At 33.1% G+C, this 26,936-nt stretch overlaps 2 protein-coding genes across 2 annotated transcripts in view; one reads left to right on the top strand and one right to left on the bottom strand.

Moving 5' to 3' along the window:
* The window catches only part of LOC134844093 (testicular acid phosphatase homolog), a 52,254-nt gene that overhangs the window by 1,804 nt on the left and 23,514 nt on the right, over positions 1-26,936 (bottom strand). Inside the window, exons 3-8 of the mRNA XM_063860568.1 lie at positions 8,156-8,337; positions 6,312-6,382; positions 5,546-5,714; positions 3,954-4,087; positions 3,067-3,209; positions 2,536-2,718 (exon numbers count right to left, since the gene is read on the bottom strand). Of these exons, the coding sequence (XP_063716638.1) occupies positions 2,536-2,718; positions 3,067-3,209; positions 3,954-4,087; positions 5,546-5,714; positions 6,312-6,382; positions 8,156-8,337 (882 nt within the window). The remainder of the gene's footprint in view (positions 1-2,535; positions 2,719-3,066; positions 3,210-3,953; positions 4,088-5,545; positions 5,715-6,311; positions 6,383-8,155; positions 8,338-26,936) is intronic.
* LOC134844464 (4-galactosyl-N-acetylglucosaminide 3-alpha-L-fucosyltransferase 9-like) overlaps positions 12,336-26,936 on the top strand; it is a 30,617-nt gene continuing 16,016 nt past the window's right edge. The window contains exons 1-3 of the mRNA XM_063861161.1: positions 12,336-12,560; positions 13,609-13,654; positions 16,958-17,260. Of these exons, the coding sequence (XP_063717231.1) occupies positions 12,473-12,560; positions 13,609-13,654; positions 16,958-17,260 (437 nt within the window). The 5' untranslated portion in view covers positions 12,336-12,472. The remainder of the gene's footprint in view (positions 12,561-13,608; positions 13,655-16,957; positions 17,261-26,936) is intronic.

Below are 26,936 nucleotides of genomic sequence, written 5' to 3'. Positions count from 1 at the left end.
CAATTGTTAGAGGGGGCAGTTGTAAGTACAGGGTGTTTCAAATAAACTGTAATTTTATAAAACGCTATAACTTTTTTTTGAGAAGAGATAAATACACAATTGTTTCTGCACAAGATAGATAAGTGGCGGAGATTTGAATATCTGATAAAATTGTTTTATAAAAGATGCTGAAAGTGTCCGCCGTTTTGAGCAACACAGCTTTGTAATCTTTTCGTCGAATTTCTCAATGACTCTTCGATATTATCGGGCGTTATTGTATTTCGGGCACCTTCTACAGTTTGCATGAGTTCGCAATACTTCGTGGATTCGCACCATGAACAATTTTTCCCAGATGACCCCACAGCCAAAAATCCAGGGGATTCAGGTCCGGATTCTGAGGTGGCCAGGGTATAGGGGTTCGTCTACTTATAATTCTGTCGTTGAACTTTGTCCCAAGCCAACTGAGTACGCGTCCCGTGCAGTGACATGTGGCTCCGTCTTGCATAAACCATATGCGCCTCAAGTTTCGTCGTTCTCGAAGGACTGGCCAGAGGTCGTGTTCCAGCATGTTCAGATACGAAAACTGGTTCAGTGTTATTGGTCGTTGCTGTTCGTCTACGAACCAAAACGGGCCAAGAACAGCTCCTTGAAGGAAACCCATCCAGCACATCACTTTCTTTTTGCCCTGGTACTTGCACTCCGCGTATTCTCTGGGGTTAACTAAACTCCATCTCCTATCGTTTTGAGAATTTGGAGAGCTGTCGAGCACCCACCACTTTTCGTCTGAGAAAATCACCCGTGATGTGAAATCTGCCGCTGTTTCAATCTTGCTCAAGCACCAGACACCAAAAGTAAGTCTCAAACCGAAGTTCGTCTCTTTAATTTGGTGTGTTTTGAGCACTTTGTAGGGCTTCATTTTGGCAGCTCTCGCGACTCTCCAAGTTGTGGTGCGGCTCAACCCCAAATCAGCTGCTGCTTTAGTTATTGAATCTTTAGGATGAAAATCAAACTGTCTTATAATACTGGCATTCGCTTCATCGGTTCCTGGTAACCCCGTTCCTTTTCGATGCTGCCCTTGAAATTTCGATAACCCGCCTCTTTCTTGGAACCGTTTCCACACTCTGATAAACTGCGTAAGTTGAAGTGTTGATGCAACGCGTGGGGCAATGTAATATTCATTGATATATCTTCTCCGAACTTCAGTTGGGGATTCATAAATTGCAAACAAACAAATGATCCGTTTTTCTTCGTTTACTGTGAAAACCATTTTGTTGTTTTCATTTACGTATGAACAAATAGTTTTAAAATTTTTTTGTTGCGTGGAAGCGTGAAATCGCGGGTATTCACTATCGAGTTCAATTTATCAACGCAGTTTTTTGAGTTTTATCAAATCTCCGCCTGTTCTACATAATATCACCGAATTTGAAGTCGAACTGATCAACAGTTATGAAATGAGAAGCTTTTATAACATTACAGTTTATTTGAAACACCCTGTAGATTAAATTGGCAAATTTTCGACCAATCAGATTTCAGCAGAACTCGAAATTCAAATACAGCGCTATAGTGCTAGCTTACTGCTTTTCTATATAGGGGTGGCAATTCTTTAGTAGAATTATTAGAGATACCAAAAGGGTGGCGATTGTAAAATAGACCCCGTGATTTTTGCGGAAAATAGCTTGACCTTTTTTAGAAGGAAAATAGAACAAAGAAAAAGCGTTTTCTCAAATTGGTCTAAAAATCTACTGGAATTATAAAAGCAATTATGCGCGACACAGACTCGATAATAACTTTAGAGAATTGAAAAAGTTAGATATTTGAATATAACTATTTGGCAGAATATTGTTTCGACTTTCTAAGAAAACGAAATATTTATGCTTGGTGTGGTTTTTTTATTCAGTCAATTTTCGGCGATCGAAATGATAAATTTGACCAGAACATTTTTATGCCTCATTGAAGATACCGAATTCCTGAAATCAAATTTAAAAAGATGTATTACCTCCGATCATTTTTTGCAAAATTGTACGAATTTGTAAACAGCCAATTTGGCCATGCTCTGGACTAATTCATGCGCGCGTTTATCCATAATCTTGAAAGTGTAGCGCGAATTATTTATGCGTGGAAAAATATCCCGCACAACAAAATCGATCCGAATTGAATTGAGGCTAGCTAATCGGTCGTAGTAAATTCGTACAACTCAAATTTTCACACTTGATCTTTGAAATTGTCCAAATTTGAAAGTTTTTCAATTTTTTCTACTCCCAAAAGTCAATTCGATATGGGTTAAGTGGCAGTCAGAATATTCAGGGCTTTGCCCTGATAACCGCATAGTCTTGTTTTTATAATTCACTACACGGGCAATTTGATGGGGACGTAGTGACTGGCGCTTGTGCCCCTTAGCGTGCTCTGTTAATATTACTGATCAGCTTGATGCAACAAACATCAATATTCGTTCCAAATTTGAGAAAAAACTCAATTCTAATTGCGCTAATGTATTATGCGGCACCAATATTAAGCTGCACATATGCAAGCAGAACGGGTCCCCCCTTTGATGATTACCTTTCCACACTCGGTAGTGTAGTTGGTGACGGCCATGGGCTCTAGAGTGTCCACGAATGTGTTCAGCTCACACCATCTACCACAGTTGGGGATCTCCAACAGGTGGAAGTCGGAAGTGTGGGTGCTGTTCTTGAACAGAGTCTTGATGTAGAAGTAGTCAGGGTTGTCCTGGCTCTGGTACAACTGCAATAGATAGTAAAATCATAACGAGAGAAAGCACTACAGAAAGTTCCGACTGCCCAGCTATTTTTCCGACCACACAAGTCGGAAGCAACGACAGCTATTTCGCAGATAATACTTAAAACGCCAGCAAAATTTCACCCTTTAGAGAGCCCCAAAATGAAAAGTTTTGGTAGTTCAAAAATTAGGACAAGGCATGAATCTGCTAGTTGATTGGAAAATTTGTAATCGAAAAAAAAACGGTAAAATTTTTTTTTCATATAAATACATTTAAAATTTTGATTTTGGGCTGTAAAACAGAAAAGATTGCCCACAAAACTTCAGTTGTAAAAAACTTTTTACAAGGGATACCTCGAACAGTAGACACGCAGCGAATCCTGGCACGTGACTGAGTTCTATGCCTATGGCCTTTGTGAGGGACATCATTGAACTGGTATGTCCAAACAGCAACTTCATCTTGGGCGGCATGTCATAGTCCTTGATACAGTCTTCCACTGTAAATACAGTGAACTCTTGAGTAAAAGAATTTTTTTACAATTTCTGCTTTCAACAAATTTTTTACTGGGGAGGCGACTTTTCTTATAACGACCTGCAAAAAAAAACGTATAAGTCACTGAGTTTTAAGGCTTTTTGGCCAATTTTCTCTTCAGTTTATTGACCTAAGCTTACCATTTTTAACCGTGACCTGCACGCAACAGGTTTTTATTCTTATGCAAAAAATCAGTGCTTCAGTTCAATTTAAATCATTCATTCTTTTACATTCAAAGTTTATTTTCAGTAATGAAATCTTCATTCGATACTTAACACTTCTGATAGTTTTTGGTTCCAGTGACTCATCGTATACTACTAAACAGATGCATTATTTATTTATCCCTCGTCAAAAGGTATAAGTAAATAAGGCATGGGTTTTTGTTGTTTTTTCTTGTTGTTCTCGAAAGTCATTCCGGAAAAACTAGCAGCAAAGTTAGCATTTATCATTTATTCAAGATATAAGGGGGAGAGGAGAGGGGTGGAACACCCAAGGGTCAATTGAAAACTAGAAGAGCCGATTGACAGAAGATCCCATTAACCATTCGAATGTCAGCGTTGGAAAACCGAATGAAAAATCGTTAACAAGATCAGAGATCTAGACAGAATAAAGGCTTTTAAATTGTTTAAAAAATATCTGCTATGCGACCATTTTGTCGTCGGAATAGCCTCGAAAAGTTAGTTTAGTATGAAAAGAAGGTTGAACTGACCGTCGTGGTCGTGTGCGCATGAGTTGATGGCGGCACTGGCGGATGTCTTGAGAGCATTGAGGATGATATTCAGCACTGGTCCCCCCGTCAGCCTCCTCTGCTCGTCTTCCGTGAACAACAGGTCGTAGTCGTGCCTATTGTGTTGAAAATTAAGGAATTCATGCGAAAAACGATTGAGACAAAAAATATGGGCTTGGCACTTTTTATTGATCTAAGAAAGGCATTTGATACAGTTAATCATTGCATTCTTCTGGAAAAATTATGCGCGTACGGCTTTCGAGGAAAATTCAACAAATTCATATTAAGTTATTTGGCAAACAGACAACAATTTGTTGTTAATTCGAATGGTACTTCTAGGCAACAGGTGATATCGTACGGAGTTCCGCAGGGCTCTGTTCTTGGACCCCTTTTTTTCTTACTTTACATTAACGACATAAATAAAGTTGTTTCGAAATCGGAATTAAGTCTTTTTGCGGACGACTTTGCTATTCTTGCTTCTTTCCCAACGGCAAGGGTAAATGACTACTTTAAAAATGATTTGCTGAAAACAGATGACTGGTGTGTGCGAAATAAATTGTCGATAAGCTCTACAAAATGTATAATCTTACCATTTGGTAAACAATGTTTGGATAATGACTTTTCACTTGCGGGTGAAAACATAGGATTTACAAATTGTTTCAAATACTTGGGTGTTATCATTGATAGTCAGCTCAAATTTACAGATCATGTTGAAACTGTGTGCAGAAAATAATCAGAAAATAATCGTTTTATCGCTGTAGGACAAAAACTATGGAAAACTTCCTTTCATGCAAAATTGTTAAGTGTTTCAGTTTTTTGATGTCAAATAAACTCATACCCGATAAGATCGAAACGTACTCTCAAGAACAGCTGTCAAAATTTTTAAAGATTTTCAAAAGAAATTACATTTTAGACAATCTACAGCTGGTCGACAATTTTTTTCTGATTTGTTTACCCGTTGTCGTTACTTAATTGTGATAGTTATCCTGGAGGGTAGCTACTTGTTAGGTTGAAAAGCCTGTTCTAGCTATCCTGATGCAGTGAGTGATTACGTATGTATTTCTTCACTGTATCGAATAATTGAATTGAACACTAAATAGTTGTCAGAGAAGAATTGTCTCAAAACGGAAAAGCAGTTAATATTTTTGGAATTCAAATATGTCACTACCTACCAGTTAGTACGAGTTAAAACATTCCAGAGCTGTTTCTAAATTTGAAATGGTTCGAGAAATGTATCAACTAGAAGCTATCTTCATTTCAACAAGCCAGTCGTTTTTTTAATTAGTGGTCTCTTGTACCCTGAGGCGACGATTCGTAACGGACGATAATTCATAAAAAGTGAGAATTCGTAACAGACGACTACATGTACTCTTAACAGCCGTCTGTTACGAATTGTTGCCCAACCACCTGGCGTATATTGTAATTCCTTAGAAGAAGTGCTTAAGCAAAAATTGTCAATTATCAAAACTAAGCCACATTCTTTGACATTTAAAAAGAATAAAGACGTGCCAACGAGCAAAAACAATCCACCGCGCCAGCCATTTAAAAAACTTCGCGCAATTTTTTCTGCTTACGTGTAAAGAGCCTTGAGTTGGTTCACTATGTCCTTCGTGGCCCAGTGGGGGAGGGGCAGTCCATACGCCTTCATGGCATCCAGTGCCTCGTGCACGTCTCTCAACTCATTGAAGTTGGTCAGCTGGAACCCCGTCACCTTCGTCATCTTTTCAAAGAATTCCTGGTGACCTAGTGTTAAAAAGCAGGACAAAAATCGTAATCGGTGACAACATTTGGATAATTGAATTATTTTTGTAGTACCGCAGTTGGATTCTAGTCTTTAAACCAGACCCAACTTTTTAACTGCTTGGATTTCGAGGCTGGGAATTTTGGCCTCAAGAATCAAAAGACTAATTTAAGATCAGCGTGTTGACAAGAATTTGTTTTTTTTGTTTCACGAAACAGAATGTTACAAAAAGTTAAAAAATAAAAAAAATGTTAACCCGTGTTTTGATTGTTAGTTTTTTTGCATCGCTTAGAACGTTATTTGAAACAACTTTTCAAAATATGTTATAAATTTTGCCGAAAAAAACTGAAAATTAGCTAAGCAAGAATTTTTTATAAAGTTATTGAATGACATATTTCATCGATTACAAATTCACGGTTCTAAAAACGGAGATAAATTAGGTTAAAAATGATGAAAATAAAGCTTAAGAACAAAAAAGAAGAAATAAATCAAAAGTTTTAGCAATCAAAGTATTTTTAGAAAAAATTATATGATAACATGAGAAATAAAAAAGAAATTAAAATGGAAACTATAGAACAATTAAAGTAAATTTCAAGTACCTTGTAGTGCGATAGTCCTGAGGGGTCCGATGGTCTTGCGATTCAATTCAGATAGCCGAGAGCAGTTGTACCTGTGCAAAGTTAGGCGGTAGTGTAACCGCATATATAACCACTCTGCTTGAAAATATGAACTTATTTATTAATATTAATTTGACTTGACATACACTTTGTTTTTTTTTCAAATTATCTTCAAATTCCAACAAAATGCTTAGTTCTTTTTAGCAATTAATCATTCAATTACGCCAAAATTTGCAGCCGATTTAATCTGACACCGGATTTCGACGGCCCTCCCAACACAATTGAACCCATTTTTTTTAAATTTCGAACATTATTTGGTACTTTCGCAAAAATAGCGCAAAAAACAACTTTTTGATCTTAGTAGAAAATATCTCTAAAAATTATTTTGGAAATTTGTTCTCTCAAATAGTTTTTAGCTAGCTCAAAATGCTTCAATTATGCGGAAATTCTCGGGAATCTGTGATTTCGAACTTGTGGTTTAATATGCGGTATTTATGCGGGATTATGCACTGCATATTCATGCCAAACCTGACCATGACTAAGTCGCGTGTGTTGGTTAAAAGCCGCCAATAACCCGGGTTGTCAAAAACTGCCTATCCTACAAATTCATGGACTGAAAAAAATGTAGCAAGCTTATTACCAAATTTTTTATCACAAAAACTTTATGAAAAACGAAAGCAAAAACAATTTTTGTACTATGAAACTGTATGACAAGTAATGTTTCTATACTATTCAAGTGTATGACAAGTAATTTTTCTGAAATTTTTTTAAAAAATGTTTTCAAATTTTGTGTCTCGCCCGAAACACTTGCCAAGAATTATCAGTCATGAGGAAAACCAGAGTGTAACTGGCAGTAAACACGCAGATAAACTCCATTCGGTGATATTAGCCATGTAAGTTAATGTTAAAATTTTCACACAAAATTAAATAGCAGAAAGGTAACTTTTTGAATATGGCTAGAAAACTTTTTTTACAAATATATGTTTCTCTTAGCATACACAGCAGAAAAATTAATTGTGTTTCCAAAAAGCACTTGCTTGTCATTTTTGGATTTTTGGGGTAAAACTCAACTCGAATACGTTGTAGATGCAAAATGTCAAAATTTGTTAGCAAATTTTTTCCGTAAAATTGATTTGGAAGCACAAGAACAAGTTTGCAATCAATTGAAGGATAAAAAAAATGTATACCTCAAAATTGTATTAATTTTCCTATGGAAAAACGCAAATCCTGCAAATTTCGTATATGAAATTGTATGATAAGCATTTTTTTGTTCAAAAAATGTTTTTGATCCCAAAGTTTTAAGTCTCGTATGTAACCGAAACTGCCATCAATTTGTTTTGTTTGAGTTTTAAACCAAAGAAAGCTAATTTTTGAAAATAACTTTTGATTGAAAAATGCTTGTCATACAATTTTCTTCTGTCAAAATTGCATGACAAGCATTTTTTCCATAGACTTCATATATGAAATTCTATGATAAGCGTTTTTCTTGTATGAACGTCAATCCAGGATGTGTTAAATTTGAATGACACATTGAATTAATGAGTGGATTCCAAATGGATTTTGGAGACCTATATAGTTAATACCCGCCCAATTCAAGTAGTTTAGGGTGTTTGATGCCAACTTACGCCGAAGGAGGAATTTCTGCATAGCTGCATTTTGGATCTCAAAATCAATCGACTGATTTTCCAACTTCAACATGCAGCTAAGCAAGTTTAACGAGAAATTTAAAAGGGGGTTGGGATAGACCTTAATTTGATCTATTTAGGATGGGGGGATGTTAACTCAATCCGAATTTATAACCCAATGTTAAAGCTCAGTACACATACCATTTCTCCCTGTACGTGAGTTCGGCCGTCTTCTCAACCGGGAACACCTCGCAATCGGGATGCACGTCCATCCCACTGCACTTCTCAAAGTCCTCCTTCTCCCTCCTCAGATTGTAGAAGCCTGCCATTGTATTCTGGGCAGAGAGAATCGAACGGGTTCGACCGGTGCTCACGATCGAGATCTAAAACATGGCGAACAGAAGGCGTGCGTTTCTGTGGGGACTAGGGAGTTTTTTTTCAACCAAAACAAAATTACGGTGAAGCAAACCTCATTTTTCTAAGCACGCCGATATTTTTCTGGGGGGAAAAGTCCGAAGTTTACCCCAAATGCTAAAAACCGTTTTTTTAAGTCAAACGTGCTATCAAAGAGAAAACCGAAGCCACTTTGGAACCACCTAGAGCTATTTATGCAGAGTTTACTTGGGAAGCCACAACGGAGACGGTGGCAAATTTGCCGAAAATTAAATCGATAGCCTGAACGGTTCAGCGACAAAAATTTATCGAATCAGCGCCAGCTACTCTAAAAGACATTGCGATACCGATTCAGCTGACCCTCTCCATTAGGGGGGATAATTTTCTAGTCTATGACTCTGGGACTGATGATGCTGACTGCATGCTGATTATCTCTACGGAAGAAAAATTAGATGTTGTGGAGAGCAACACAACTTGGCATGCTGATGGAACTCTTAAATCTTGCCCCACACTCTTCTATCAAGTATTCACCACACACGCTATAGTAAACGAACAAACAGTTCCAATGGTATACTTTCTTTTGACACAAAAAACGGAATAATAAAATCTGCAAGCTTTTGAAGAACTGAAACAGTTAAACCCCCGCCTGGACCCCGCAAAAATTCTGCTGGATTTCGAAAAAGCGTCGATCAATGCCTTTCATTCAGTTTTCCCACGTGTCATTATCAAAAGATGCTTTTTCTTATCCTCCAATGTGATCTGGAGCTGGGTTTCAAACGCCTGAACGATCAATTGGGCAAAAATTCTGTAGTCATTCCATATGTGGAAAATTTTGAAAAGATATGGATTGGTCCAATGTCTCGCACAAAACGCCAATCAGTTTCCTTCCCCCAGATCGCTGAAATCAGTTGGAGTGCGCGCGAGATCAAAAGCAAAAGGGGAGAAGGCATCGATGGCGAAATAGGAAAAAACGCAGTTAAGATTGTCTGAGACATTGAGAAACTATCAGAACAATTGAATCAGTAATATACTACAGGGAGTAGCATTTAACTTTGATTTTTGATTTGTTTAATTCCTTTTATGTTAATTAAAATTTCGATTATTTCTTTTAATTGTTAATCATCAAACAAAACATTGATACGAATTTCCGCTTGTTTCGAATCGTCGCTTGTTACGAATAGTCAGTCGCCTTTTAAAAAATTACGAATTGTCGCCTGTTAAGAATCGTCGCTTGTTACAAATTGTCGCCCAACCATCCAGAATATCTATAAATAATAGGCTTCTGATGAATATCCAAAATTGTACTATCGATAAAACCCTGAAAGTATTAGCTGAAATTTTTTTTGTGACCAAGATTTGCTCTGCATAACTAATTTTGCCCCGAACATTTGCTAGTCGTAGGCCCTCGTAACTAGTTTTTCCTTTTTTAATCCTGTTTTATACAGTGTTTGACTATACTAATTGTGGCATCTGGCTAGAGTCTCCCTAACGCCTCTGGAACACATTGGATGCTTTAAGGACAGTAACATCAGTATTTTACATCAGTAACCACTGAATATTGATTTTTTTTATTCAAGACGGGCATCAGCCTCAAAACAAAAATTCAAGACTAAAATTCAGAATAGTATCAGAAAATAGAAAGGCCTTAATTCGAGTATATAATTAGAAAGTGCTGTCTGTGGAGTGTCAAAAAAGCTCTACAGTGCCGGGATTTGAATTTCAAAAATTGATGATGAAAAAGAAAGATGGGAACAAAACATGGCAAAGCAGCTTTTAGGTCAAATACGCATGCTTTAATCAAAACAATAAAATGAATGACCCGCAGGCTAGCAGTACGGCTTAAATATTTTTTCATAGCATGGATTTGCTTTTTGTAGCCTAATTACAAAAAGATAGATAGAGCCTACAATTGTAAAACATATAAAGTTGGTTTAAAATTGACCAAAACAGTACTCAAAGTTCACACATTTTCATTAAAAAAAAACAATGTTCTCATATTGTTGCACATAATGTTCTGACCAGATTCTAAAAAACACACAAAATTTTTTTCAAATTTGTGTCGTTGTTTTTTGCAGGGTGTGATAAAAGGATAGCGAAAAATTGAACAAAAAAACTGGAACTTAGGAAAATTTGACAGTCAAAGTAAAATAAGCAAAAATTTTTGAAAAATGACTCAGAAAGCAAAAAAATATCGAAAAACCATTCGAAAAAAAATTCACATTGTATCTAATGTGCTCCCATTTTTCTAACATTTAAAAAGTTTTGCTTAACCTAAAACCTTGTGTTTGGTGATAAAGGCAGTCAGAATTTTCAGGTTTTTACCAGATTCGAGAAATTCTGTTGAATCTCATTTTGTTGGGCTTATATTTGAAAAAACAGGTATACTGCTCGTGAACCAGGATTTGATTTAATGTTTATATATAACATATCTGCAAATAAAATCAAACATATGATACAAATTGACGCTTATTAGACAAGGTCGCCCTTGAAAATTTACTAACTTGAGCCTAATAAGAATTTGGAAACGTCACCAAGCAACTGCACTACTACTGATTGCTAAATAACCTTTGTTTTTAATAAGGAAAACTGTTGATGTCAATAAGGACGTGAATGCTACAATGTATTAGGACATTTTCTATGACTTTTTTGATATCTTTGATAAGACATTTTATTTTCTGGTAGTCAAAATCAGCTATTCTAAAATATACATAGTTAAAATTCCTTGCGAGTTGCAACTTACTAAAAGTTTGCCGGAGTGACTCTGCTTCGTTTTCAATCACAGAAAAAGTATTTTAGAACAATATTGCCCGTAGTGGTCTTTCATTTTCTCTTCAATTTTTTTTATTCTTCAGGAAAATTTTCATTTTTTTACCTCAATTTTTTCTTATTTTTCATTTTTTTTCCAGAGCATTCAAATAATAGTGCAAGTTAACTGCTAAACAAATATTGGTGCAGTTAACATATTTCATTTAAAAAAAACTAATTATGGCTTAAATCAATGTTTTCTTGTTATTCGCTACAAATAAAACACAAACTCATTAACTTTGACCCAATTTTCTCAACAGTGAAAAAAAGTAAGGAAAAATCTCACGTCGATTTGATCACAACTGAATTTTTTTTTCGATATATTACTAGGCTCAGAGCAGAAATGGGTTCTTTCCCGCGAGAGAGGCGGGTATTCAAAATAATTAGCCGAAAATTTTGATAACCTTTTTTTTTAGCGCCGCAGAGAAATATTTAGAAAAAACAGGCAAAAATACTGTCCAGCAAATTTTTTTTAGGTCGAGCAATTTGTTGTTTTTCTGAGCTCTAGCCCAAATCACTGTAAAGACTTTTTTTTTGACCAAATTGTCTGCGCCTCAGGCAAAATTTTGAAAAAACAGACCAAAAAAGGCGTTTTAAGGCACTGTTTGAAAACATTTCACCTCAAAATCAAATTTTTGGCGTGCGCTCCCCATCAAACTTAGTATATATTGGTCAAAAGAGTCCTTTAGAAAAGTTGAAGGGTCGCTCGACCTAAAATGGGTGTCGTTCAATAGTACCAATTGTACTTTGGGTGGTGTTGGGGTCGATCTCAGCAGAAGAAGGCGTAAGCCATCCCCCCTTCCCCACCCCAAAACCCACCCCCAAAACACACCTTATCTCGACCAATTGTGTTGATTATTCGTGCTATTCGGGGAGAAAAAGTTTTTGTACTGTGAATCGATCTGGATGAGGAAAATAATCCAGCTCTAGGTTAGACAAACAGTAATTAAAACTTAAACTGTAAATGTTATCAAGTCAAAAAACGCATCATTCAACGACGTTTTGAAAGCGACTCTCATTTAATTAGCTCTGATTTTATTGTTTAAATCGTGCCTACGATGCCATACAGACACAAAAAAACTAACTATATTACAATGTGTTTCGATAAAAGCGTTTGATGATCTTCAGAACTTTTGTTCAACCACCAAATTTTATCAAACAATCTGGTCGATTATTCAAAAACTATCAAGCATGAGATTTATGGCAATTTAATTAGCTTTGCTTAAAGTATTACTTTACATTTGAATCTATTAATTAAATGGCCTGGTAGTTTTCTTCTTTCGAATCAATTACTGTTTATTGTATACATTAATTTGGAACATGGTGTTTTTTGGATGCAAGAAACGTTTCAAACAGCTTTGCGCTACTTTAATTGCTCTTTTGTTTATGCGATTATTCTATTCAAAAGGTTTGTTCAGAAATTATATTTCGGCTGTATTTTATGTCAAATCAAATCAAAAACTGTTAATTTTGCGACCCCATTTTTACATAGTGGACAAAATTAAACGCAAACTCAAGCATTTACTTTGAAGCCTAACTTTAAGGACCATTTTGGACAATATTTACTTTGAGTTTTAACAAAATTTTTGCAGCAACCGGCAGCAAAGAAAGAAAGATGTCTTAATATTATCAGTAAAATACAACCGATAAAGCAAAGATAGCTCACACTGGGGGACCACCACAGTTGGTTGACTTTACTAATGAGTTTTCGTTTTCTGTTGCTACGAAGTGTCTTCTAATCGATAGGAACTCTGTATAGACAAGATGGATTAAAAACTGTCATTGATTTCAGTCTCGCCGAAAGGTATCGATGATGTCGTTGTCTTTTTCTTACTCGTGAGGGTTTTGATCTCTTTCCAGCTTTTGACAGAACCTTTTGTATTCTTGTTTGATCAGACATTTTCGCCGAGAAGGCGCTCAATCTTTCGTCGTTTCTTCAGCTTGTTTTAATTGCCCTCGTTGTTGATACTTGGATTTTTTCAGCGGGATGTGCTTCACCACTGGATTCATATAAATTGGATCTTTATTGCTCATCTTGACTGATTTGAGTGGGCAGCACTGTTGATAAATTTCTTTCAGGGTAAGCATTATAAAGCCCGTAGCTTCATTTTCGCCTTCCAGACTACAAGGGTGTGAAGTCATAATCACCACGAGCTGAATCCAATTGGTGTCTCTTGTGTTAGCTTGGAGTGGAATTTTCAGACCCGGAAAAAAACTGGGAAGTGCTTCAAAGAAAAATTGAGACTTCCGTAGAGGGTAGTTTTGGTAGCCCTCAAAGTAAACATTGTCCAAAATGGTCCTTAAAGTTTAAAAGTAAAAGCCTAAATTAGCGCATAATTTCGTCCTCTAGTGTATATATTAGTTTGTGACTTAGCTCAAACTACATTTTTTATTGTACATTTTAGACAGAAACAGATTCTCAGTAAGTACTGAATTGTCAACTGATGTTTTTATAGATATCTACAGTATACGGGACTTCATTGGTGGAGCCGAAACCCAAAAGTAAGTAAATTCTATTTTCTAACACTCTTGAAGGGGTGAAGGAATTATTTTGAGCGGTAAAGTAACTCGAAGAAATAATTCTCAACGTAAACGTAGAATGACACAGAAGCAAAGCGGAGCTTTGCACCATTTGCCATATCACACAAACATAGCTTTAGAAGCTAGCAAAAAAAACTATGAAAAAGTCGAAAATGATAAAACTCAAAACTTTGTCTCCATCGATGCTCAATTTGAGGATTACATGTCAACCAAAACTAGGTGAGTAGCGTAAAACATCAAAAGATTCATGTTTAATTTCAAAAAGGTAAAATCAGTCAAAACTATTCAGACCGAAAAATTTTCAAGCAAAAAAAAACAATTTAAGAGGAAAATATAAGAAGTCAGCGCAACTAAATTTAACAATTACAAAACACTTGCCACTACTATTCCGTAACATAATTATATGATGTTCCAACAGTACAATGAGTCTAGTGTGATGTGTCAAATAAGCTGACAAAATATAATCACAAAAAATTGGCTATAAATTGTTTTTGAAAAAAAACAGGTTCTTATCGGACTCGAACCGACGACCTTTACCGAACCGGCGCAGTCTTTATTTCTAGGCCAAGTGTGCAAAAAAAGCTTTTCAATAAAAATCAAATCTGTTTTTTGATTTGATAACGCGTGCTAACCAACAGCGAAATAAGGTTTTAATTTAAATCATGAAAATACTTCCGTATCCGTACTCTAATGGTAACTATAGGTTATTCATCTCCAAAACAAAATGATTCAAATGACAGAAAACTGTACATGTATCCCTACTGAAAGATCTAGTTTTAACCATTTTTGCTTGCAAAGTCCATAGAAAAAAATAAAAACAAAAAAAATTTTCTGTTGATTTGTTATAAATGTAGTTAACAAAGTAAAAACTTCTATCAAAAAAAAAAAATGAAATCCTTTTCTATTGAATGAAACAGTAGGCATTTTTTTTTGCAGAAATCAACACTCCGGAAAAAAAGTTTTTGCATGAATCAACAATCCGAAAAAAAACAGACCGGTCTTCTATGTGATAAGCTTCGCGTTCTAATTTACCGTACCGTGTATCCGCTGCCCAAATTGTAGCTCCAGGAGTCTACTGATTTTTGTTTTTATTTTCATTCAGGTGGCATATTTAACGCAGAGGTCAAGCGGAACTTGGCATCACTTGCGATACTACACAAACATAAAAACATGAGAAAAAAAAAGTGCAGCTAAAGAAATATTCGAGCAGACTAACGAAAGTCTGTTAAATCTATTTTTACCAGAAAACAATTTCAATTTACTGGAAAAAGCAGGTCCGCCCGGGACTCAAACCCCAGACCTTAGGTTGCAAAGTTAACCACATTAGCCAAGATGAAATGAACCTGAAAAAGGTAAAGAATAAGGCAAGTGAGAAAATTGAGTAAGGTTCCCAATAGAAGTTGTTAAAAGGGAAAATAACGATCTAATTCCTGGTAAGAGACATTCGCTCTCGCAAGCATATTTGAAATCATCTTCATTGAAAATCTTCAAATCATTATAAAAACATTCAAAAACTACATTTTTGGTTTCTAGTTATTTTTCTAGCTATTTTGTGTAAAACACAGAGGTCAAGCTGGACTTCGGAAAAACATCATATATCTCAGGAAACATAGCCAACAGAAGTTTGTTCAATTATCAAAAAATAAATAATTTAAGTTTTTTAACTTTCGCAAACAACTTCGCGTTAAAACTCTTTTAATTTCAAGAAAAGTTTCTTTTGGTTGACATTTTATTCTATAAAGATCTTAAAACTTAAACCCCTTTTTTAAATAAAAAAAATCTCTCATGTTTTGTCACGTCATCCTGAAAAAATGGATAAAAACAAGCCGCAAATATATGTTAGCTACTCGCTCGATAACACTTAGAAAGAGAAAACGTTGCGATAAAAAAAATCAGCAGAGTGTGACAAATGAATTGACGGAAAATTTTCTGGTGATCTGAAAAAAATTTAGCATATATACAAAACCCCAATTTTTTTTGCAACTAAGGTTAAAAAAATTTGTAAGACATTGCGAGTCCAAACTGTGCACTAGAAAGGCGCACAATTTTGTGTGTATGTTCCTGGATTCCCGAGACAAATCTTTAAACATGCTCCAAATTTCCACGACAGCTCAGGTTTACTAAACGAATATTTTATTATTTGTTTATAGATTCCACTATTTACTTCGGATTCCGCAAAATTGCCTCTGTTGTTGGGGCGATTTTGAGCAATACAAGGTTTTAGCTATTCTTCTATGGAATCCAAAACAGTTAAGAAGATCAAAGAAAGTGAACATTGTTAATGTTTCTGCAACAATACTGTTCTCGGCCTCTTGCGAAATTCTCCTGCAATTCACAAAATGCACAGATTGCTTTCGTAATGGAATTTTTTACTTGAAGAGTAAACAAGAAAAAATGTGTCGACGTAGCTGAGTTTCACTGAAGCTTGCTAGCAAACATAAATTTGCACGAAACATTTGATTTGCAAAGTCGGCTCTGCAATGAGCTTTGTATCAGGCCGTACACTTAATTAAAAATTCTGATACAATTTTCTTGACAAGAAATAATTTTTTTGCGGATCACATCTCATGGCCAAATGAGCTTTATTATGACAGATCTGGGCTCGTCAATACAAAAGATGAAATGTAAACAGCCTTTTCCATCCAGGGTTGGCAATTTTTTCTAATATTTGAAACGGTCAAAACGTCTCAAACAAAAAGTCTAAAAAAAGTTTTTTTTCAAGTGTTTTTTCTTGCGACGATGTTGAGGTCTACACCATCAAGTATTCTGAATGATCCCTCAAAAATTTCAATTCGCTTTAAGTAGCTGTAATGAAAACTAGTTCCACCCAATTGAAACAGAGAAAAGTTAAAAAGTACACCTGAATCAAAACAATTGTTTTAAGCAGGGTTTAAACAACAATTTTTCGCCAACGGTACTTGTTTCAGATATTTTTGTTATTTGATTTTTGATATTTTAACAGACAGAAATGCAGAGAGTTGCTGCTCTTTTCCGCTACCCAAAAATCATGTGTTAAGGCCAGAGTGTATCTGTTCAAATACCAGAAAATTCTGAAGCAAACTGTTTATGTTTCATCTGTTGTTCACAAAACCCAAGAAAAAAGTTTTAAAAACCTAATGAAACCACCAAAACTTCCGCCTGGTTGTATAAAAACTTCAGTGCAAAGCAAGGTGGTTTAGAAAAGTTTCGGTTATTTGAAAACCAACGCAAGCCAGAATAAGTCTTAATTAGCAAAACGAGTGACAGCTTTGTTGATTGTTTCAGCTCTTCACTAGAAGATTACAGTCCTCGGCCAAAAAACGTTTTAGTATTTCCCAAAAACTCATTTCATGGACGTTTATTTTCTGGCAACGCCAGAAAAAAATGTCGGCTCAACTTCGACTGCGATTTCTCCCAGATCAAACAGCAAGTCAAAACCTTATCGAAATATGATCTAATAGTGATTGGAGAGAACGAAGGAGTAGACAGAATGGTGAAGAAAATTCACAAGCATCAGTACGCCAAAGAGAGGAGAAAAGACCAAATATGGGCATTCATAGCAACAGAACCGTCCACAAGACTAGAAAAGTAAATCAATTTAATGTTATCAAGACTAGTCGGCAAATACAAACCAGCTACCATTTAAGCCAGGTAGAAACAATATGTTTAGCAACTATGCAACAGTTACGAAAATCAAAATAAGTTCAAAAAGAATGACGTTAATTTCGGTTGCTTTTTAATTTTTGCTAGTTTTTGGTTCGTTTGTACTTCGGTTGGCTCATTAACAACTGTAAATTCACACCAGTTTTGCCACACAAGCCATTTTTTTTTACATTGCAGATTATTTTATAAGAAATATTTTTTCTTCTAATGACCAAAATTAATTATATTTTCTCTAAAAAAATAAAGAGAAATGGGAGTAACAAACCCGGGTTGACCTCCATAGACCAAAAACGCTAATCATACAAGTAGTATATGTGGGAGGCGATCGGGGGGGGGGGGGGGGGGGGGGGGGAGATGATCTCCATGTATTAACATATGCTATAGAGTATCCGGTCATCACCCTATGTATTAAGATAGGGAATAGATTTCCCAATGTATTAAGATAGGGAATAGGTTTCCCAATGTATTAAGATAGCAGGTTTCAGATGGTAAGGTTTCAGATGGTAAGTTTCAGATGGTAAGTTTTTTTTGTCGCCCGAGTTTCTTATGTTTAGTTTTCCCTATGTAATGGAAATTCATTGTAGGGAATTAGGAAATCCTTAAGATAGGGAATAGATTTTCTATGTATTAAGTTAGGGAATAAGTTTCCTAATTAAGATGGTAAGGTTTCAGATGGTAAGTTTCAGAAAAAAATTTTGGCGCGCGATCTTACCATGTTTTAAGACTTCCCTATGTGAAAGAATTCAGTGTAGGGAATTGAGAACTCATTAAGAGAGGGAATATGTTTCCCAATGTATTAAGAAAGTGAATGGTAAGGTTTCAGTGTGATGGTAAGAAAATGGTAAGAAAAACGGTATTTTTCGATTTTGCGTGGAAAGGTCTAATTTTTTCGCAAAAACTTCAGCACGCGTTATTTAATTAGTGAGTATTACGTGTAGATTTTGTAATGAAAGTATTATGTTTTTTTTTGGTTCAAGGTAGGTCAATGGTAAGATGGGCAAAAACTTGGATTTTTTATCAAAAATTTTTCAAAAAACACGATAAGATTTGTTATAATTCGACCTAATAACTCATTAATTAGATCATGTTCTTTTTTTGAAACAATGCTGAAACATACTGAAACTTCGATAAAGCCAAGGTTTTTGGAAAAAAAATTGCAAAAATTTTAATTTTTTTGGAAAAAATTGCAAAATTTTGGATTTTTCCACAATTTTCACTCAAAACATTAAAATATGATAAAATTTACCCTAATGAGCTCGGAAGCAGGTTTTATAAAGTTCTGAATATCAGAAGGAAATGTCTTCATAATGCCTTCAAACTTAGTGAAACTTCAAAAAAAGTCAAAATTTTTGGAAAAAATTGCAAAAATTTTAAGTATTTGGAAAAATTGCAAAAATTTCAAGTTTTTGGAAAAAAATTGCAGAAATCTCATAGTTTTGGCAAATGAATTGTTGCTTCTGATCTAATTGAAAAAATACTTTTACGTACAGAGTTTAAAATTGAGCTCAAAATGTATTTTAATTGGCATCATGTTGAGACAATGATACAAAAACTTGAACAAAAATATAAATTTTTCCACAATTTTCTCTCAAAATATTGAAATACGATAAAGTTTACCAAAATTTGAGCTAAGAAGCGGATGGTATAATGCTCTGAACATATAAAGCTCGTAATAGCTGAATCAATACTGAAATAGTGAAAATAAACAATTTTCGAGAAAGTAAAGTAAAAATTAATCAAATCTATCCAAAACTTTTCCTTTTTCAACCTTTTATTTGGGTAATTAACTGGTTTTTGTCCACATCAGGGAGAATTTAAAAAATAATCTCTAATCAAATGAACGAAAAGCGCAGTATTCATAAATATTTCTAGATGACCATCCGTGATTCAACTCCTTCTCAGTTATTCCTCAATGATTAACCCAAATTTGTACAAAAATTACAACTTCTGAGAAATTTTTTAATGTTGATAATAACAAATTTCAGATCAATGATGAAAAATGAACAATTTACTGCTGCAATTGACAAAATTGAGGTAAAATTTTAAAAAAAAGGTGTATTAGATAATAGATGAAATTCAACAAATTCTTCTTCATAACTGATGATTATCTCTCTGTTGCTTTTAAAACACAGTTTTCATGATTTTTCTGTAAAAACTTTCTTTGTCTGAAAGTTCTTCTTGTTTTCTGCTTAATACATGTTTTCTCTATTGAACTCACTTTACAAGACGTTTTGGTTAGAACTGGAGAATTTAGGAGGAAAAAAGTGTCAATTGAACGAACAATTTGCTGGCAGAGATGAAATTAGAACTGATATCGTCTGATTATTTCGATGTAATTTGTAAATATTTTCCATTGAATTCCCTTGTTCAGTTGCTACAGTAAACTTTTTAAGCAAAAACACAGTTTTTGAGATCATTAACTATCACTTTTCTTGCAAAATAATTATTAAGTTGCTTTTTGTTCTTGATTTTTGTCAAAAGTTTTCTTCTCAAAAATGTCCATGTGAGAAAAAATCAAGGCTAGTTAAAGCAATCAAAAGCACATGTAAAAATTGAGAACATGAAGGTGTTTTTTTACGTTGAGTTTCCAGAACAAATTAAAAGTAGCTCTATTGGTTATAATCTGAAAACATCCGGAAATACGCAAGGGAACCTAATTCCTAACGACTGCAACATCTAAAAATTCTAAAAGAGCGCGTTATAAAAAAGTCAATTTTAAAGAAAAATCAAGGGACAAACTGTAACAATTGAGTATTTTAATAATCGAAATTTTAATGCTTAAAAAACTAGAATTCTACCTAATTTTTCCAATTTAAAAAAATAACAGAACAAAATTTTTACTGTGTGTCTTTTAGAAATTTTTCAAGTTAAGTTTCATTTAATTCAGAGATCTTACATCTGGTTCTGCTAAAGTATCAGTTTGTTAAGAAATTTTTAGCAAGCTCCATAATATTTTCTCTAAAAATCTTTCTACATCATTTTTTATTTGTTTTTGATCCAAAATAATGAAATACAGATCTTGAAAGCAAATTTTTTGAGCTCTGATTTCTGTAAAATCTTCCAAATTATGTCGTTGTTGAGTTTTCTTTGCAAGAATTATCCTCAAAACATCTGATTGTTCAGATAAAATTACCTATAACAATTATTTCAGTGAATTACACATAAATATAAATCTTTGATAGTTTTTATGTTTGGTTTTTTTCTCAAGATAAAACTAATAAGTGAAATTTTAGTATAATTATCTCAAAACCACTAATGAAATAAATTGAGTTTATATCTCAATTTAGAACTTTCTCAGTTTCTGCTTCATCTACTATCTTCCAACTTAATCCTATTTGAACAATATTTTACTTGAAAACTGAATTTTAGATGGAAAAATGTATCATTTCAACGATTGCTCAAAGATGCGATGCAGAATTATTACCATAAATCCTTTGCTAAAAATCTTCAAGCGATTTTCTCATCCAAATAAATGTATGTTGCTGTTTCAACTCTGAATTTCTTTACTGAGGTAAATTTTTGGTTGAGAATTATGCATATTATTAAATTGAAGTTTTCACAAATTAGCAACAACATACATTTTTTCAATTTTACTATGTCAATTCTCAATTTTTCTTCTGAAATCGTCAAAAAACAGTAGAAAACCATAAACATGAATACATTAACCCCCTTATTTGTTTAAAATTGCACTACTCTTTGAACACTTTCGCAAACAATAAACAAGGAAAACTATTAAAAGCTAACAAGACGAAACATTTCAATTAGTCGATGTTTCATAAATAACCAGTTTTTTACATTTTTTTTTACTAAACTCTGAAATACTCATTAGCGTATGTTATATACTTCTACGAAATTATCGCAACAAAATCTCCTCAAGCGTGCCACCAATTGAGTTTTTACTGTAGATTAAAGATTTTCTGATCTATTTCCCTTGAAAAATTCACGACAATTTGAACTCGATTGTTGCTGGTTTTTATCATCAATCAGAACTTTTGAATAAAAAAATTAAACTATAGATCATGAATTGTGATGAAAAAACCATAACTTTAACTAGAATTTTTCAAAATTATCTTCATTCAATTTCAGATTCAGTAAAAATTAATATTAATAATGATTTTTACGTTTTTAACAAAAAAATTATTAACTTTACCTTCTCGCGGAGTGTGTATGGAGAGTGCTGAGCACATAATTCAACATTATAATGAAAATATTTCTTCTTGAAATGGTTTGTAAGTTCCTCGCTGCTATGAGTATAAAAGTTACAGTTCGAACACTTTAAAACACCGCATGTTCTACGATGTCTTGACGCATCTGAACGTGTGTATTCTCTGCCACATACAAGACATGCAACTCGTTCGTTTATATTCAGTGACGGCATCTCAATAAAAAGAGAAAAAATAAATGGGAGATTTAGAATGTCCCAAATTTTTAGAAACGAAAAGTTGAATAGCCTCAAAAAATTAATGAAAGTAAATAAAAACAGCAAACTTCTTAAACAGTTGTTTTTAACGTGATAGAAAATCAGAATAGACATGCTATTTAGCCTAGCTGAAAATAAATTCATGCAATCTAACAATGGAGTTTTCGAAAGTTTTGCTATCAACCAATCAGATTCGAGTATTAATTATAAGGAAACTTTTATCTTTTCTGATATCAACCAATCAGAATCGAGCATTCCTTCACAGTAAAATTTGTGGTAATAACCAATCAGAATGAAGTATTCACAGATTTTAAATTATTTTACAGACCAGAACAAAACTATGTTTATAAAACTTCCCAATCGGTTAATTTTACTGAATTTTTCTGACATAACTGATATACAAATTTGACACCAAACTGAGATAATTTAGTTTTCTTGTCTGGTTTATAAAATTTTATCAATTTTCAATTCAAATTTTGAAATTTCGATCAAAATTTTATTGATTTGTTCAATTTCTAACCAATGGAAAAAAATTCCAAGATATACATTTTTATTGTTTTCTTTTTGGTATAATGTAATATAATAAACGGGAAGTCTTTTAAAATTAGATAATCGATTAAAAGATATTCTGACAAATCTAGACTTTGTATTTGTTTCAAATTTAAAACAGTAATCAAAATAAATCTTTGAGAGTTTTTATGTTGAGTTTTCTTCACAAGAATTATCCTCAAAACATCTGAATGTTCAGATAAAAATGCCTAATATATCAAATAAAAACAATGATTTCAGTGAATTACACATAAATAGTACACATAAATATAAATCTTTGAGAGTTTTTAAATTGGGTTTTTTTTCTCAAGATAAAACCTATTAGTTAAATTTTAGTATAATTATCTCAAAACCACTAATGAAATAAATTGAGTTTCTATCTCAATTTAGAACTTTCTCAGTTTCTGCTTCATCTACTATCTTCCAACTTAATCCTATTTGAACAAAATTTTACTTGAAAACTGAATTTTAGATGGAAAATGTATCATTTCAACGGTTGCTCAATGATTCGATGCAGAATTAGTACCATAAATCCTTTGCTAAAAATCTTCAAATGACTTTCTCAACCAAATAAATGTATGTTGCTGTTGCAACTCTGAATTTCTATACTGAATTAAATTTTTAATTGAGAATTATGCATATTATTGAGTTGAAATTTTCACAAATTAGCAAAAACAAATATTTTTTAAATTTTTTCAAAGTCAATTCTCAATTTTTCTTCTGAAATCGTCAGAAAACAGTAGAAAACCATAATTTTGAATAAATTAACGCCGTATCTGCTTAAAATTGCACTACTCTATGAACACTTTTACAAACATTAAAGAAGGAAAACTTTTAAATGCTAACAAGACAAAACATTTCAATTAGTCGATGTATCATAAATAACCAGTTTTTTACAACTTTTTAACAAATTCTTAAATACTTATTAGCGTATGTTATATACTTCTACAAAATTATCGCAACAAAATCTCCTCAAACTTTCGGATTAAAAATTTTCTGTGTTTCTAAACAATTTAAAACTAATACAATCTCCATCAACGTCATCTGTCCACCACTCTTGTAGTTTTTTGCAATAGTTCAATTTTGAAATCTGATGAATGTCCATTTCAGACATTGAAAACGCTTTTGATAGAAACATGTTGACTGAAACAAACAAAGAAACCTAAAAAACTGGAAATTATTTTATCATGTTTAGTTTATTTTGTAATCACCATAAAAACTTTTTCAATCCTTGAGAAATAAGAATTGATGTAGCCAATCAAAAACTCAAATTATGGCAAAAAAAAAAACTAATTAAATACAGAAAGTCAAAAACTATTAAAAAGGTTTTCAACTACCTTCTTGTTTGTAATTCTGTTCAAATAAGACAAAATTTACCAAAATTTAGAAAAAAAAACAGTAATTAATTAAGTTTTTCTGTAACTTCTTATGCAATAACTGAAAAAACTAACTGATACTAGGTCAATGTCTTATGTCAATTTCGATTAAATTGTATGTTTTGTCTGACTTTTCCTCAGATAATATAGCTCTAAATATACACTTCAGTGAGAAAAAATAGTTTTGAACCAATGTGGAAGGTTTTATATGAGTTTTCTTTGTATGGAAAGTGTGTAGGCGTTACTTCTCCTATATAAATCCACAATTTTCTGCAAAAATCATTCTTCCCAATGGCAGCTGCTATGTGTCAAGTTCTTCCCAGCTTTATTCAGATTACAGTAAAAAGTCGCTATTTATTACTGTTTCCAAAAAGTTTTACGAAAAATACATAATAACAATTCTTTATGTTCAACGAAGAATTGTAAGTTCCATTTGGTTTTAATAGGAACTTCTTTCAACCAAATTTTGCAGAGATTAGATAAAAATATTTACATATATCAGGAAATTGACTGTCTCTACACTTTGTTTAAACACAGATTCCATTCAAGTTTTGTTACATTAAGCGGAGAAGTGTTCAATCAGCTTAATCGAGTAGTTCAACATAACTTACGATAGAAAGGACCCGAAAAGATATCTAGTATTGCAAAGAAACGACTAATTCGGAAAAAATACAAGAGACATTATCTAAGTTCTAATCAAAAACTTGCTTCCACACAAACTCATGGTTCAGCGTTTCTAGACAGAATTCAAAAAATTCAAAATTCAAAAGATGAGTCTGATTTGTTGAAGATTATTGATTCTTTTATTGATTGTCATGGTTCTGTGAATAGTGATTATGTAAGCTTTGTGATAAAATAATCAACTGTCTCACAATGTTTTCTTGGTAGTTTGCCCTGATAAGTCTTTCAAAACTAAGCTTTGGCGCAGAAACACTTAATTCAGATGAAAAGAAAAACCAATATACAAACAAATGGGAAACTTGAAAAAATGTGAAAAAAGACAATAATTGAGTTAATTTTTCAGTTCGTTGTCACTTTCTTCTTCATGTGCCACGCCATGTTTTCTTCTAAACAGAGTTAAGTTATCCTGTTGAATCATCAATTTTTTCTTTCTTGTACCTTTTATCACAAATTGTTTCAATTTTTCGCCAATCATGTAGGTAAATTCTTAAGGGACTGAAAAACTTCTTCGGATCTCTGTAGAAGGTGTCAATTTCAACCATTTTTCCAAAGTTAGTCATTTGTAGTAAATGCTCAATTGTAAGCAAATGAAAATTGTTTCCGTATCCCAGATCCACAACTTCAAAATTTTTTTCATTTGAAACATGAAAACCCGTACTTTTTTCTCAAATAGGACTTGGACATTGCCAATTCTTTTCTAAATTCTCGAATTATTTTACTCTCGAGTTCTTTCCATTCTGGAAGATCTATGATAATTTGCTCACTAGCCTGGGAGATTTTATTAAATTTTAGAGTCTTGACAGTTTCGGTACCAATTTCAAACTGGATGCAGTAACTCACTCGTTCTATTATTATTGGTTTCAAAGTTTGAGATAGACTTCCGTTTTTTAAGAATTCTACTCATGTTGATAGAATGAATTGAACTGTAGAAGTATTTCAAATGAATTGAAACTTATTTTTTTCAGCTGTAGATTTTGTTGAATTTTTCAAAAAAATATCTGAACTCATTCAGAAATTTTGCAACATTTGGTTGACTTTAATTGTTTCTAAAGGGTTTTGTAGAATAAGAATTTTTTGTTGTTCTGAAACTAATTCTGAAAGGTTTTTTAAAGAGGAAGAATTTCCTTGAAAATTGTTCCTAGTAATTACAACCTTGGTTGAGTGTCTTTATTTAGATTTAAAAACTAGCTAACTATGTAAAATCCACAAAATTTTTCATCAATCTCATCACCTTAGAGTTAGTTTTGCAACTCTGATTGTTTAAATTTTGAATGGATAATTCTAGATTTTAGAAGGTTCAGAAAAATCTAGAAGTTAATGTGTAATGACTTCTTATAAAATTCAAGGGTATATTCTGTAGATTCTAAAAATTAGAAGGTTCTAGAAATTTATGAATTAGGACGTTAATTTCTCTGGTGGAAATTTTCTACAATTTTTACTGTTCTATAAAAGTTAAAATGTAATGACGTCATTTCCTCATGTGGAATTACTTTTTTATTTACTATATAATTCAAACGACGCCTTTTTAGCTATGTAGAGAAGCTTGTCAGACCCTCGGATTGGTTTTTTTCAAAGGTTTTTTCTTAGGATAATTAAATATTTGTTAAAAGAATTTTGTCAAAATTAAATTTTTTTCCAGCTTGAACAGCTTATAACATATATTTAAAAATAGTTTTCATTAAGTGTACCAAAAACTCTCTCAAGATGCAAGGAAAAATAAGAATTTTTTTGGTAAAATGCATGTTTTTTGTTGGTTTTTTCATAAATTATTTAAAATTTTAATTTTATTGTAATAAGGCGTAAAACGCAAGTTTTCAAAGTAAAAAAACAGGTTGACTTATTGCTTAGAAAACTTCTATATTGATGGCTTTCCTTGCTATTCCCTATGTTAATACATTGGTTTTCTATGTTTCTGATCAACAGAGATGCAAAAATTAGTTTTCTAAAGGATTAAATTTTGAACAAAAAGTTCATGAAGACTAGTTATTAACTGTGCAAGAAAAATTGTAATGATTTATATTGGTAAGATGCTATAAGTGTTTCGTATTTCCAAAATTTTTCTACAAAACGCGAAAAATGTTTCAATTTTTTTCGACAAATTGCAAAATTTGTTTCACTTTTTTCAACAGAATACGAAAAGAGTTTCAATTTTTTCAAGCGTATGTGAAAAGTGCTTTACTTTTTTTCTACAAATGCGAAAAGTGTTCGGCTTTTTTGAACAAAATGTGAAAAGTGTTTCACTTTTTTCGACAAAATGTGAAAAGTGTTTCAGTTTTTTTAACAAGATGCGAAAAGGGTTTCACTTTTTTTGACAAGATGCGAAAAGTGTTTCACTTTTTTCCTACAAATGCAAAAAGTGTTTCACTTTTTTCGACAAAATGCGCAAAAACTTTCACTCTTTTCGACAAAATATAAAAATTGCTAAAGTGTGTGAGTTTTTTTTGACAAGATGCAGTGTTTTTCTTTATATGTGTGCAAAAAACAATCAAAATTCTTAACACATGTGCGAGTTCGGAGCGAGAAAATTAAGTTCTAATTGTTTTCCAATGATTTACCTTGAACCTCCTATCTATTC

Source organism: Symsagittifera roscoffensis, chromosome 4, assembly GCF_963678635.1.
Source record: "Symsagittifera roscoffensis chromosome 4, txSymRosc1.1, whole genome shotgun sequence".
NCBI lineage: Eukaryota > Metazoa > Xenacoelomorpha > Acoela > Convolutidae > Symsagittifera > Symsagittifera roscoffensis.
Note: the sequence above shows the minus strand (reverse complement) of the source record. Positions and strands in the feature narration are given on the sequence as shown.